At 43.1% G+C, this 15,000-nt stretch overlaps 2 protein-coding genes across 6 annotated transcripts in view; one reads left to right on the top strand and one right to left on the bottom strand.

Moving 5' to 3' along the window:
• LOC135097186 (uncharacterized) overlaps nucleotides 1–15,000 on the bottom strand; it is a 75,381-nt gene that overhangs the window by 20,691 nt on the left and 39,690 nt on the right. For both annotated transcript variants that reach the window (XM_063998957.1, XM_063998958.1), the window contains exon 3: nucleotides 1–113. This exon is cut by the window's left edge and continues 1 nt beyond it. In XM_063998957.1, coding sequence (XP_063855027.1) covers nucleotides 1–113 — 113 coding nt within the window. The remainder of the gene's footprint in view (nucleotides 114–15,000) is intronic.
• On the top strand, nucleotides 6,416–13,555 carry LOC135097183 (uncharacterized). 4 transcript variants are annotated; one of them, XM_063998953.1, is made up of 7 exons: nucleotides 6,416–6,595; nucleotides 6,712–6,776; nucleotides 6,892–6,986; nucleotides 7,209–7,793; nucleotides 13,023–13,089; nucleotides 13,205–13,299; nucleotides 13,521–13,555. In XM_063998953.1, exons 4-6 carry the CDS (start codon nucleotides 7,295–7,297, stop codon nucleotides 13,296–13,298), a joined length of 660 nt encoding a protein of 219 aa, XP_063855023.1. In that variant the 5' UTR covers nucleotides 6,416–6,595; nucleotides 6,712–6,776; nucleotides 6,892–6,986; nucleotides 7,209–7,294; the 3' UTR covers nucleotide 13,299; nucleotides 13,521–13,555. The 4 variants fall into 4 exon arrangements, 3 of the variants coding, with proteins under 3 accessions (XP_063855023.1, XP_063855022.1, XP_063855024.1); XR_010265439.1 differs by having other exon boundaries at nucleotides 6,417–6,595; nucleotides 13,209–13,299; XM_063998952.1 differs by having other exon boundaries at nucleotides 13,205–13,555.

The following is a 15,000-nucleotide window of genomic DNA, read 5'->3' as shown; positions in this document are numbered from 1 at the left end:
CCCCGATGCGGTGCACTGCAGGGTCAGCGGGTCACCCTCGATCAGTGACCTCAACACCCCGCCGTGGACAGGACTCCATCCAGTGTCCAGGAGCACCAGGCACGACGGCACGACTGTGGAGGGAAGAGCTTGGTTACTGGTGGCGTGTGGCGGTGTGTGGGCATTGCGGGGGTGGTGTGTGGTGGAGTGAGTGGGTGCAGAGTGCTGCAGACTTTGTGTGGACGTGGTCTGCCATGTGGTGTGTGCAGCATGTGTAAAGGCAGGTGGTGATGGGGATGGTGAATGTGCTGAGTGCTTTTGTGGGAACATCTTACTGTTTTATGATAGACACATTGTTTGTTATACGTAAACACACACACACACACACACACACACACACACACACACACACATACACACACACAAATCATCGCAGTATGTTTATGAATGCTAACTACTAAAAAATCTCCCAAAAAGGCAAGTAATATGCATAAACAATCTACAGGTGATTTGTGCGTCCGCTGGTGGTCAGGATTGAAAGGAGGAAAATCGCGGGAGCGAGGGCGGCGCTGCCATTTAGGAGTGTACTGTACCAGTGTACTGGCATTACGGTATTTCAGTGTGTCGGGTCAAGTATTGCTATTGGTACAGTTATCTTTGTTGATAATACCAATGCACACACAAACAAACAAACAAACAAACAAACAAACAAACACACACACACACACACACACACACACACACACACACACACACACACAAACACTTACACACACACACACACACACACACACACGGCCGCGCGCCTCGCTCGGTCCGTGCCACCAGACACCACAAGATACGCCTAAAGGTGCCGCACACAGACCGGTACAGACTCAGCGCGATTCCCACCATGGTGCAAGCCATCAATCAATAGCATTTCCCTTCTAGATTAGACTTACCTTTAGGATTAATGTTAAGTATTTCCCCACTCCCCTGTACATTTTCAGTTTGTTAACTGCCTGAATAATAAACCGTTTATTATTATTATTATTATTATTATTATTATTATTATTATTATTATTATCATTATTATTATCATTATTATTATTATTATTATCACACACACACACACACACACACACACACACACACACACACGAATGTTTACCAGCATATTTTTATTTTTATTCCATATTTAGTTGGAATAGTAAAACAATTTAACTGGAGACTTCATAAAAGTTCTATTAACACACACAAAAGCTATGACGAGGACATGTTCAGTGTAAGGCACAGCAACACCCCCAGCAACACCACCAGCAACACCACCAGCAACAGGCAGCAAGTATCAGACAAGGCATTAGTGGCCGAGGCGTGGCAGTCATCACCAGCTTCTAATTGTTCCCGGAAAAACACCAAGACAATCAGGAAATCAACTTAATTCAAGACATACTGAGAACCAGCTCCCTAAACTCCCTTAGTAATAGGCTTCGTGACTCACCGAGGCGGCAAGTTGGACGAACGAATGAGGCCACCCGCGCGTCAAGGCCAACCTGATGCAGCCAAAAAGAAGCAAACATTCCAAACAAACACGCCTTCCTGCCGCAGAGCAGCGGCGACCAAACACCTTTAAAGTGTCGCGCACCCCCCTACATGTGAACGGATGAGCGCAGCGGTGCGTGAGGAAACCCGCGGCGAGCAGGACGTCAAGGAAACAACGCAGCCTACGTAGACAACAGATAAATAATAAATACACAAATAAATAAGCAATGCATAAACTCATGAGGCAAAAATTCCCGGAAAAAAAAAGTTTTTTTTTTTCTGGCAGTTTAGTATCCTTGGCCAGTGAATTTCCTCGCAAACAGATATTCAGCTTCACTAAAGAGGCAAAGAAGACGTTGTACACAGTCTTAGAAAGGAGAAGAAACAGATCGAGAAAAAGGAAATTAACGGAAAACAAAAAAAATCTTCTTCCGCCTCCTCCACCTCCACCACCACTTCTGACCTCTTGTACTCCTGTCCGTGTCTATCACTTCTCCACTTTCAGTGCCTCCACCTCCCCTCCTTTCCTCGCGCCACACCAGCAGCCTCTCACCACCACAAACCCTCCGCGGTCTGGTCTCCTTTGCTTACAGTCAGAATTTCAACACTTTCTATCCTTTCTTTAAAACTTGAACACTTTCCAGCTCAGCGCTAAAGTCACCCGGCTTCGAGGACACATTATTCTACCTCATAAAGAAAAGAAAACTGAATGAGGCATAACTATATTTCTTTTGAGACTCTCCCTCTCTTTATCCCAGCCAGAAAGCCTGTGTGTGTGTGTGTGTGTGTGTGTGTGTGTGTGTGTGTGTGTGTGTGTGTGTGTGTGTGTGTGTGTGTGTTTAGTGTGTGTGTGTGTGTGTTGTGTGTGTGTGTGTGTGTGTGTTTGTAGTCTGTCATCTCTCTCTCTCTCTCTCTCTCTCTCTCTCTCTCTCTCTCTCTCTCTCTCTCTCTCTCTCTCTCTCTCTGTCTGTCTGTAAACTCTCTCTCTCTCTCTCTCTCTCTCTCTCTCTCTCTCTCTCTCTCTCTCTCTCTCTCTCTCTCTCTCTCTGTCTGTCTGTCTGTCTGTAAACTATGTACCAACGGTGACGCGCGATTAATCAAAACCGGCGTTGTAACACACCCGTTCATTAACATCTCCAATCAGACAGACATCCCGGGTGGCGGAGATGCATCACGTATTTACCTTCGCCTGCTGCTGTTTATTCAGAGCCTGCATGTACTAATGACCATATAATGCTGCTACTGAGTAGTGTGTGTGTGATCTCTTTGTTTAATGAGAGAGAGAGAGAGAGAGAGAGAGAGAGAGAGAGAGAGAGAGAGAGAGAGAGAGAGAGAGAGAGAGAGAGAGAGAGAGAGAGAGAGAGAGTTATTATTTACCAATATTTACATTTCTAACTATTAATCAGCGTCTTTTGCAGCTCATGAAAGTTAAGAAAGAACACTTTAAAATACCATGATACAAAACACAATACAAGGCAATACACCGCCTGAGTGCACGCCTAATGCACGCAGTCCTCCCCCCTCCACCCGCCCTAACGTCAGACCAAGCGTGGGTAACAAGTCCCGCCTGCCAAAACAACTGCCAACCTAAAACGTGTGTGATTTATTTATCCTCTCTGTGAACTGTTGGCATCACCTTCATTCATCCCTCACCAGCTCTAAGGGGAATGAGGAGAGAAGAGTGAGAGGGATGAGCAGAAGGACAAGAAACAAAAAACCTATGATGAACTAGGATCCAACCCTCCAGCTCAGAGGTAAGAGGCAGGGAAAGGAAAGAAGGAAGGCTTGAGAGAAAAAGCAATATTGATTTATTGCCTCAGACGAGGCAAAAGGCGGGGTCAGGTTGTGCTGTGGTGTACAAGTATGTATCCCGATCGACAGGGAGCTATAAAATCCAGCAACTTCCCTACTGCTTTGAATTTAAGATTCATCACATAGCAGCGTTCATATTTCCCTCATATACATCCAGTAGCATCAAAACGATACATTTTCTACTTGGCGAATACCGAAAGTTTCCTTTGTGAGGGAAAGCACCACACGGAATTGAAGGAAACCTGAGTAAGCCACAGACACACCGGGACCTTTGACGAGCTAAGCGTCCACAGAACACTCGACGCGGCCTCGTGAAGGCCCATCACTTTCACAAGGAATTCCCTTCCCATCCTGTCGGGATCTGTTGGGAGGTGACAGACTCTTCCTGGCCAGGCAGTCTCCGGGACAGACGAGGGGATTCCTTCCCTGAGTGAAGGATTAGCGAGAGGTGAGTGAGAGGAGCGTGTGTCCTCGGGAGGCGAGTGGTGGCAGCAGGACAGACATGGGGGACGTGTACGTCTTCAGGTGGTACGAAAGAACTTGTCGAAGAGGTCTTGTTGTTGTTGTTGTTGTTGTTGTTGGTGGTGGTGGTGGTGGTGGTGGTGGCGATGGTGGCGGTGCATTCCTCCTTCTCCTCCAAGCGTGACCTTTAAAGCGGTGGGTGTGTCGAGGGAGGAATGGCAGGGGCGAGGAGTGAGTGCGTATCGCGTGTTGGTATTCCACTCCAGCTGACGTGGATACTGTGCCTCTACAATTGTTTTGCCACAACGTAAGTCACAGAGATTTATGTCAAGTTCCTCCCTCGCTCTCTGTCCATCTCTTGCTTTATAGAAGTGTGTGAGTGTGTGAGTGTGTGTGTGTGTGTGTGTGTGTGTGTGTGTGTGTGTGTGTGTGTGTGTGTGTGTGTGTGTGTGTGTGTCGCCACTGTGTGTCTGTATCGCAGCACGAAAGTCGCTATTTGTTCTGTGCAGGTGAGGCAGGGAGCGAGGCAACGCAGAGCCTGCCTTCCTAGACTGGAGCGCTGTGATAATGTGATTTTCGGCAGACTTCAGAGACCACAGGCGTAGATGGAGTGCTTTACATACAAGAATGCACGCACACTAAGGTGAGTGGCGTGCAGCCAGTGGGATGAATGGCTGCGTCAGGGACTGTTCAATCATGGCAGAGTTTTTAAGTATGAGTAGTTGAAACCAAAATCGTGATAAACTTCGCATTCGGCCACACTAACCGCAGCCATCTGCAGGTGAACACTCTCACACTGGTCTGGCGCCACGCACTCCGTCCTACCCAGCAAGATAACACACTGCCTCAGCGTTACATGGCATCGCGGTGCAACGAATGAGAGCTGCATAAGACTCCACTCTTTGAGTCACCACTCTTGTCATGCACACAATGTTACACGCCGACACAAAGAAGGAGCAAATTGCAGTGGCTTTCTATAATGTTCTCGAAATCGTGGTGCATTATTCCAGTTGGCTGTTCATTATATTTGCTGTTCCTGGGTCGTTGCATTAGAGCTTTGCTGCAGCTTATTTATCTCATAATACTCACTGCTTGAACAACATTCTTCATACAATACTATGGTATTTATCAATGCTAGCGGGATCCCTGAGTAAAACAAGGCATGATAATTTAACTAATACAACGTTTAATTTAACTAATACAACGTTTGATTATGTATACTTAGGAGGAGGAGGAGGAGGAGGAGGAGGAGGAGGAGGAGGAGGAGGAGGAGGAGGAGGAGGAAGGAAGGAGGTGTAGAGGACCCACTCCCTTCTCACTCTCCCTCTCACTATCACCCTCACTGTCACATCTCCACTTCTCCTCTCTCACACCTCTTACTTCTCCCCTTGTCTCTCTCTCTCTCAGTCATTTTTTTTATCCAAATCCGTGACCTACCCACTCACTCTCACTCTCACATCTCCATCTCTCTTCCTCTCTCACACCTCTCTCACTTCTCCCTTTCTCTCTCTTTCTTCCGACTTTTTAATCCAAATCTGTCATCTACCCACTCCCCTCTTACTCTCACTCTTATTCTCACATGTCCATCTTTCTCCGTATCCACGGTCTTTGACAAAATGTGTGGATGTGATATATAATTATAAAAATAAATCATAAGCCTTTACCATGTGTTGTTGTCCACACTATACTACAACGCGGCCGCTCCTCAGGAAATATGCGGGAATAAGCTGGGGCGTCCATTCATACTGTGCTCCAGTTGTCGTTATGACCAGCTCCCTCCTTGAACCTCTAAGGGTAAGCTAAGTGATGAGGGCGGGCTGGGGAAATACCTGCACGGGTCATCCCCTTCCAGGTGGACCCAGGCGGCGAATGCACCAACAGCCGCCCCACGCTCTCCCACGCCCCACCCTACGCCCTCCCACGCGCACTGCACACCTAGTTATTTACTTAATCGATATCACCTCTTACGTTCTTGATTTAATTACATACTGTCAAACCTTTCCCTCTCAATGCACAGAAATGCACTGGCGACGCAGTGCTACTTCAATTACATTTATAAACGCAATGGTACACTGTGTACGTGGAGGAATGTGTGCGTTGTGCTGTCAAGTGCTGATGTGTGTGTTGCGTGGGTGGCACACATGAAGCCCGTGCTGGAGTGTGTGGGCGGCAGTAATGGTGATGATTCCCTCTGACCCACAATGCCGCCTGGTGGCCGCCTCATCCTCGAGACACTGGCACCAAGACGCGCCATTTTGAGCTACAGGGAGATGTGCAGCACGTGTCCTGCCCCAGCAAGCCGTGAATGTGCCCCGATGTCCTCACTGTGCTCCCTGAACGAGCCACACGCGACCCACGCAGCCACGTGACCGTCAGTTGCGCAACCCGCATTGGAGGCAGGTTACATGTTTTCCCTTTGCTACAAAAAAAAGACTAACATGGAAATAACATAAAATACACTCATGAAGTGACGGGAAATCTGTATGCATTGTGAAGATCTTTTTTTCCAGAGAGAGAGAGAGAGAGAGAGAGAGAGAGAGAGTCTTAAGAAAGAAACAACTGAGAACCTGAACCACAAAACATCATTGTATCATTAAAATGATATGTTAACCATCTATTATTTATTTATACAATATATTTTTGTTATCTGTGTTAAAGAAAATGTAAGTTGTGTTCTATTGGAATAGGAGAAGTTTGGTACGCTTCTTTGTGGTGTTTTGTTTCACCCACTACCTGTGAACATGGTCGGCCTGGCGGGTTGTCTAAGCCGGCCCACCAATGTACTGTGGGTTGTTGTGTTGGGTAGTCCTCTGTGCTACAGGTTAGTTGTGTTTATTTATATACCTCGTGCTGTGAATTAGTATACTGTGGTGAAGATTACAAGCAAAGGATGTGTTTAGTATCTAAGGTAATACAAGTGATATTATTGTTTGCCAGACGGAGAATGTAGGGACGCCCTGGACCTCATGTCGGTTGGTGTGTTGGTTGGTCCTCCGTGCTAGGTTAGTTGTGTTTATTTACCCGTCATGTGCTGTGATTAGTATAATTTGGTGAAGGTTACAAAATTAGGATGTATTAGTAAGATAGGGTAATGTACAAGGGATATATTGTTGCCAGACAGAGTTGTGAGGACGCCCTGGACTGGATGATAGTTGGGGTGACATGTCAGGTGTGCTACGGGGATTCGAAGAGCGTCAGTGTGGGCCACTGAAGTGAGTACATTATGGGAATTTATTGAGTATTATGAGTGATATACAAGTGAAGTTTAGTTGGATTTTGTATACTGATTGTTGCTTTATTTTTAATATTTGGGATATGATTGTAACGGATGTCAGAATCTCTACATGAAGTGTTATTTTCTTGGTACCATTGTGAGGGATTGAACTGGGTGTACTATGATATGTGGATGTGTATTGATTTGCCCATGTTTGCAGGTCGAAACACTTCAAGCAATAAACACCTGTTACGATTTGTGGTTTATTACACATTTGGAATCCCCAACATTTCGACTTCAACCACAATGGGCTGGCAAGAGGAGATGGAATTGTTAAAGAGGAAGAGGGCCATTGCCAAGGGGAAATTCACAAGAAAGGTGACCCTGCTGGATGAGGGTGTACGGGAAGGTGAGCCAGTATCAGTATTGAAGAATAACTATGAACAGATTTCTGAGGCCTTTCAACACCTAGAAGACAGTAATGATGTGATATTAAAATATGTGTGTGATAATAAATTAGAAGACAAGTTAGTTAAGGAGGCTGAAGAATACATGATAGATTGTGAAAGAATCATGAAGAAAAGACTAACAGAAATTAGTAGCATTGAAAACATACAGAACAGTGTCAAGCCTAAAGTAAAGATAAAGGCATTTGAGCCTCCTAAATTTGATGGGAATTTAAGAGAGTACCCTCGTTTTAAGGAGGACTTTAAAAATCTAGTCAAAAGTGTGTATGGTGAAGATGCGTATGCATTGAAAATGTGTCTCAGTGGTGATGCCCTTCAGACTGTCAGAGGTGCAGAAGGTAATTATGAAGAGATGTTTGAAAGGTTAGATGACAAGTTTGGAAATGCGAGAAAGGTGGTGGACTTGGTAATAAGTGACCTTAGGGCTTTGAAAAGGATCAATGAAGGTGATACCAAAGGATTTATAAGGATGGTGGATCAGGTGGAACAGTGTTGGCTAGATTTGAAAAATATAAACTTGAATGAGGAACTTAATATTGCTAATGTAGTCAGTCATATTGAGAAGGTGTTGCCCACACTTCAGAAGAGGGAGTGGGTAATAAAGGCAGAAGAAGTATCTGCTACTAGTGATCTCTTTCCCACTTTATTGAAATTTTTGCAAAGGGAGAGAAAGGTATTGGAGTATATGAATTCTAGTGTCAGATCTACTGGCGGTGATAGAAGTTCAGTACATCATGTAAATAATTCAGCTGACAAGGTCATGGAGTCAGATCTGGTAACACTAATAAAACAAATGAAGGAAGAGCAACAACTAAAGAATAAAGATTTAGAGTCATGTATTGTAAATTTGACGGAGATGGTGAAAGGTACCCACTTGAAGACTGGAAATAATGAGGGAGGATGCTGGATTCACAATTCCAGGAACCATGATACTCTTGATTGTTATAAATTTAAGAATCTCAGCAACAAGGAGAGGTTTGAGTTAGCTAGAAGCAATGGAATATGTTTTAAATGCTTAAAGGGATATCATCAGGCATGGAATTGTAATACAAACAAGTTGTGTGATGTCAGGATCAGGGGTCAAGGTGTGTGTAACCGTCATCATCATCCACTGGTGCATTTTGAACAGGAAGAAGGTGCTAGTCATAATACAGTATCTGCAAACACTCTGAACACCTTATTGAATATCAGTACTGTGTACAGTAACACTCAACCTATAACAGTACTGTGGGATTCAGGTTCTGACATAACCTTGGTGACACACAGTATGGCAGAAAAACTAAGTTTGAAGGGTAAGGATGTGAATTTATCCATGATCAAGGTTGGCAATGTAATTGAACATCATTCTACCAAAGAATATTGCATACCACTGATTGATAGGACTGGGCATGTATGGGAAATTAATGCCATTGGTATAGAGGAAATATCTGCTAAAATCAATGAAATTAATGTGTCAGGAGTTAAGGAGTTATTTGTAGGAGTATCAAACCATGATATTAATTGCCCTTGTGGTGAGATTGACATGCTGATTGGGGCCAATTACAGTGAATTATTGCCTAAAGTTGTTCAGACTAATGAAGGTCTTCAATTGCTAGAGAATCCATTTGGATTCAGTATACGTGGCAGACACAGCAAAATAACAGCCTCAGGGAGCACGACGAACCATGTGATTGTGAGAACTCACAAGGTGTCAAGCTCAATAAGCCTCAATGAGATCAAGGTAGAACCTACAGATAAACTTAAGTCACAATTAGATAAATTCTTTGCTTTAGAGGAGAGTGGGGTGCAGTGTGACACAAGATGCCTTAAATGCCTGTGTAAGGGTTGTCCTGTAAGTGACTGTGTCAATATTAAGGAAGAAAGAGAACTGAAATTGATTGAGGAGGGATTAGTATATCATGAAGAAGGGAAGTATTGGACAGCAAGCTATCCTTGGATAAGGGACCCGAGACATCTTAAGAACAATGTAAAAGTGGCCGTGGCTAGATTAAAAACTACAGAAAATAGACTGAAAATATTGGATATCCAGTATGCCCAGAGTTATCACAATGAAATCAAAGACATGGTGAAAAGGGGGGTAGCGAGACAATTAAGTGAAGAGGAAATGCAGTCATACAATGGCCCAATTCACTACATTTCCCATCATGAAGTATTGAAACCAGATTCTGCTTCAACACCTCTGCATATTGTATTTAACTCATCTTCATCATACATGGGACAAAAACTTAATGATTTTTGGGCAAAAGGGCCAGTTGTTCTTAACAACATGATTGGAGTCTTGCTAAGATTTAGACAGGAAAGGGTTGCCATAACTGGTGATATATCAAAAATGTATCATTCTGTGAAAATCAACACACTGGACCAACACACACACCGATTTCTTTGGAGAGATTTAAACAGTAACAGACCACCTGATCACTATGCCCTGACCTCAGTGACTTTCAGGGATAGGCCAAGTGGGACCATAGCTGTGCTAGCATTAAGGCATACTACAGAAAAATTTGGTAAAGGAGATCCTGAAGTTTATAACATGATTGTAAACAACACATATGTTGATGATATTCTCTATTCCATTGATACGGTAGAAAAGGCTTTTGATTTGATACAAAGAGCAGAACATGTAATATCTCTTGGAAACTTTCATGTGAAGCATCGGATAGTAAGTGGGCAACATGAGAACCATAGTATCAACATCATGGAATCTGACAATGAGAAAATTCTAGGGCTCAAGTGGAATCCCAAGGATGATAATTTCTCTTTTAATGTTAAGGTAAATTTCTCTCCTAAAGTTAAAAAGATCCGGAGTGGTCCAAACTGGGATCATAGAGAGATTAAGCCAAACTTCCCTGAGGTGCTAACTCGCAGAAGGATACCAAGTCAAGTGGCATCCTTCTATGATCCATTGGGGTTAGCTGTACCAGTTGTGTTGAGAGCAAAAATTTTGATGAGATCTATGATCTCAAAATGTGATCCAAATAAGAGAGTGGAATGGGATGAACCATTAGATGCCGATATTGTAAATGAATGGAAATGTTTTTTCACTGATTTGTATGGAGTAGAAAACTGCACATTTAAGAGACCTCTGAAACCAGCCAATGCATCAGGTAAACCCATACTTGTGATCTTCTCTGATGGCAGCACACAAGCGTATGGAGCATGTGCGTATGTTAGATGGCAGACTGATGACAACAAATTTCAGACTAATTTGATCATGGCTAAAAACAAAATAGCACCTATGAGACAATTGACCATTCCTCGTCTAGAACTTTGTGGAGCTCTTTTGTCAGCTAGATTAAGAGAAACTATAGTGAGAGAATGCAACTGGGAATTTGAATCCATATTCCATATTGTAGATTCATCTATTGTCAGAGATCAGATTCAAAAGGAATTGCATGGGTTCCGGCCCTTTGTGGCTGTCCGCATAGCAGAAATACAACTGAAAACAAATCTAAAGGATTGGTGGTGGGTGGACACAGTTCAGAATGTGGCAGATTTAACTTCTAGACCATGCACTTCAGATAAGATTAAGGAGGATTCAACTTGGCAACATGGGCCTGAATTTTTGAGATTGCCAATTTCAGAATGGCCAGTTAAACAGCAATGTGCAGATCACTTACCGGATAGAATAGGCATTACTATGACAGTTGCTAAAGGACATCTGAGAAATTTAAGCATGATTAATGTGAAAGGATTTAGCAAATATGAAACTTTGTCGAGAGTTACATGTAGGATAATGTCTATATTCAAACATAAATCCTTAAAAGCTGTGCTGAAGGAGCCTACGTCTGAGGAAATGGAAGAAGCAGAAGTACTGTGGGTAAAAACCATGCAAAGTAACATGACTAACTGGCAAGACAGATACAGAAGGTTAGGCCCCATAATGACAGACAATGGAGTAATTTTAGTGGGTCAAAGAATATCAAAATGGTTAAAGGAAAACTGGAATCAAGATCACTTCATGTTGATACCAGCTAACCACCCAGTTACTAGACTGTATGTGTCCAGCTTACATAGTAGAGATCATGCAGGTATTGAAACCACCTTGGCCAAGTTACAGAGTAAGTTTTGGGTGCCGGGAGCCAGGAAATTAATAAAGTCAATTAAAGATAAATGTGTCACATGTAGAAAACTCTCAAAACAAACTGAGAACCAGTGTATGGGTCAGGTGTTAGAAGAAAGAATGAAGCCAACTCCACCATTCTATCATACTGCTGTCGATTTGTTTGGACCATTCAATATTAAGGACACTGTTAAAAGGAGAACTCATGGTAAGGTATATGGGGTAATATTCAACTGCTTAGTTACTAGGGCAGTTTATGTAGATTTGGCAGAAGGATATAGTGCAAGTGATTTCATGGCAACTTATCAAAGATTCATCTCAGTCAGGGGTGCACCCAGAATACTGTATTCTGACAGAGGGAGCCAGCTGATAGCAGCTGGAAAGAATATTGAAAGAATTGGAAAAAATGAAGGAGTTACTTGGAAATATAATAGACCTAGTGATGCACCATGGTACAATGGTGCCAGTGAATCCCTTATCAAATCAGTGAAAAGAAATCTTTGTATTGCAATTGGGGATTCAGTATTAACTTTTGGTGAACTTCAGACAGCCTTATTTAATGTAGCCAGTATGATGAATGAAAGACCCATAGGGGTAAAACCTTGCTTTAATTTAGAACTTGGTAATTACCTCTGCCCTAATGATCTATTGCTTGGACGAGCTAGTGTAAAATGTCCACAGGGAATATATGATTCAGATGGAGACCATAAAAGAAGATTAGAGTTTATTCAGAAAATTGTTGAATCATTTTGGAGAAAATGGCAGAGAGATTTCTTTCCAACGATGGTAGTAAGACAAAAATGGCACACCAATAGGAGAAATGTAAGAGTGGGTGATGTGGTTTTAGTTCAAGATGCTAATGCAGTTAGAGGTACCTGGAAATTAGCTCAAGTAATAAAGGCAGATCCAGGTCGTGATGGTGCTGTAAGAGATGTAGACTTAAGGTATAAGATAGTCAAGGAAGGTAAAGGATATGATGGGGTGACAGACAAAGTCATGAGTAGGTCAGTGCATAGGTTAATAGTGTTATTACCTAAGGAAGAACAAGAGTGATGATGAGCGTGTAGGATCATTATAGATATGATTTATCTACATGTACCAAAGCATTCTATGTACTACCTGTGTATATTGTATGTTCACTTTGGTCGGGGTGGAGTGTATCATTAAAATGATATGTTAACCATCTATTATTTATTTATACAATATATTTTTGTTATCTGTGTTAAAGAAAATGTAAGTTGTGTTCTATTGGAATAGGAGAAGTTTGGTACGCTTCTTTGTGGTGTTTTGTTTCACCCACTACCTGTGAACATGGTCGGCCTGGCGGGTTGTCTAAGCCGGCCCACCAATGTACTGTGGGTTGTTGTGTTGGGTAGTCCTCTGTGCTACAGGTTAGTTGTGTTTATTTATATACCTCGTGCTGTGAATTAGTATACTGTGGTGAAGATTACAAGCAAAGGATGTGTTTAGTATCAAAGGTAATACAAGTGATATTATTGTTTGCCAGACGGAGAATGTAGGGACGCCCTGGACCTCATGTCGGTTGGTGTGTTGGTTGGTCCTCCGTGCTACAGGTTAGTTGTGTTTATTTACCCGTCATGTGCTGTGATTAGTATAATTTGGTGAAGGTTACAAAATTAGGATGTATTAGTAAGATAGGGTAATGTACAAGGGATATATTGTTGCCAGACAGAGTTGTGAGGACGCCCTGGACTGGATGATAGTTGGGGTGACATGTCAGGTGTGCTACGGGGATTCGAAGAGCGTCAGTGTGGGCCACTGAAGTGAGTACATTATGGGAATTTATTGAGTATTATGAGTGATATACAAGTGAAGTTTAGTTGGATTTTGTATACTGATTGTTGCTTTATTTTTATATTTGGGATATGATTGTAACGGATGTCAGAATCTCTACATGAAGTGTTATTTTCTTGGTACCATTGTGAGGGATTGAACTGGGTGTACTATGATATGTGGATGTGTATTGATTTGCCCATGTTTGCAGGTCGAAACACTTCAAGCAATAAACACCTGTTACGATTTGTGGTTTATTACACATTTGGAATCCCCAACAATCATTAACCTAACAAATGTGGCGGATGAAAGATAAAAGAGTACAAAGCAATGTAGCGAAACAAAACGAAAACCATTAAAATCACCCTGGAGTCGAGGCATTAAAGTGGTGGGGAAACTGAGTCAAAAATTACCTCTCGCGGCAACAGTAAGTATTCCAGGTCTATTCTGCCTTTATTCCGGCCTCGCTCTTCACCTGCACCGCCCGGGTCCAAAAGAGGAGAGATTAACGCAGCGGAAAAATGTATTATTTTCTTTTTAGAGAAACGCTGCTCAGGGGAGACATTAAAGTGTCTTCAAATGCTGGCACGGTCTTAAGAGTGTTCAAGCAACTCGAGTATCTTTCCTTATCCTCATTTCAGGAAAGAAAAGTAAAAATTAAGTTAAGGCGACCAAAACTTTTATTTTTATTTTACTTGTTATGAGCGATTTCGCCTAAGAGAGAGACAGCACTTAAATTATGTAGCATTGTGCTGCGTAAATCAAGAACGCCTCGGCCACACAGCTGACCATCGGTGCCTTCTGACAAACAGGGATGCGTTAACTTCATCTACTAGTATATTTTATAAAAAAAATAAATAAAAATATCATATACAGTACTATATTATGCATTGATTAGTTTGGGGCCTCAGGAATGTTTGTTGTGTGTCACCTATTTATATTTGCAACGTACGCACTCCTAGAACACAGCAAGGATAAAAGAAGCAAGATTGGAATACGTTCGTGCACAAAGTTTCCCTTCATATCTTCCTCCCAAGCAGAAGCAAGTCAAGGACACAATTGCGCGAGTTTGCTACACTTGCACCCACTAAAAGTAAGGGAGGAAGATGTGGAAGCTCCAGATGCCATCTATTACAAATCCCGGTAGTGATCACAGCCAGACATATGAATAAACAAACTGTCTTGGTGTGGAAGATGAAATGAGGTCTGTGGTGGGCGGTGGCAGAGACCCTCCCTCTGCCTCACACTCTCCCACGCCTCAGCTGGCCAGCGTCTTCACATAATATTAGTGAGGAATCTTGAGGGTTTGGCGGCGCATCTATTGACATCCTGGCCGGCTGGCGGGGCAATATATTCTGCTTCATATCGCATCTCTAGCTGGAGTATCTTAAAGCCATACGTCTCCGGCACACGTTTCCGATAACTTGGCGATGAGCGGAGGAGCAAATCACCTCCCAGGCCCCTCGCCCCCTCCCATGCCCCTACTGCCACTGCCATTCACCACGTTGCCATTCGTGCCACGGGTCATCAGGCGTCGCTATGTCACGCCTCGCCGCCTCCTGCCGCTCAACGCACAGGCTTTGAATAAGACGTGGGTGATAAGACGCAAGGGTGTTGCGGAATGCGCCGGTGGTGGTGGGCGCCTGCAGCTTTTGGTATTCAGCTAAATCATCATGTATATCAACACGCAA

Source organism: Scylla paramamosain, unplaced genomic scaffold (assembly GCF_035594125.1).
Source record: "Scylla paramamosain isolate STU-SP2022 unplaced genomic scaffold, ASM3559412v1 Contig13, whole genome shotgun sequence".
Lineage (NCBI taxonomy): Eukaryota > Metazoa > Arthropoda > Malacostraca > Decapoda > Portunidae > Scylla > Scylla paramamosain.
This window is presented reverse-complemented; position numbering and strand designations above follow the sequence as displayed.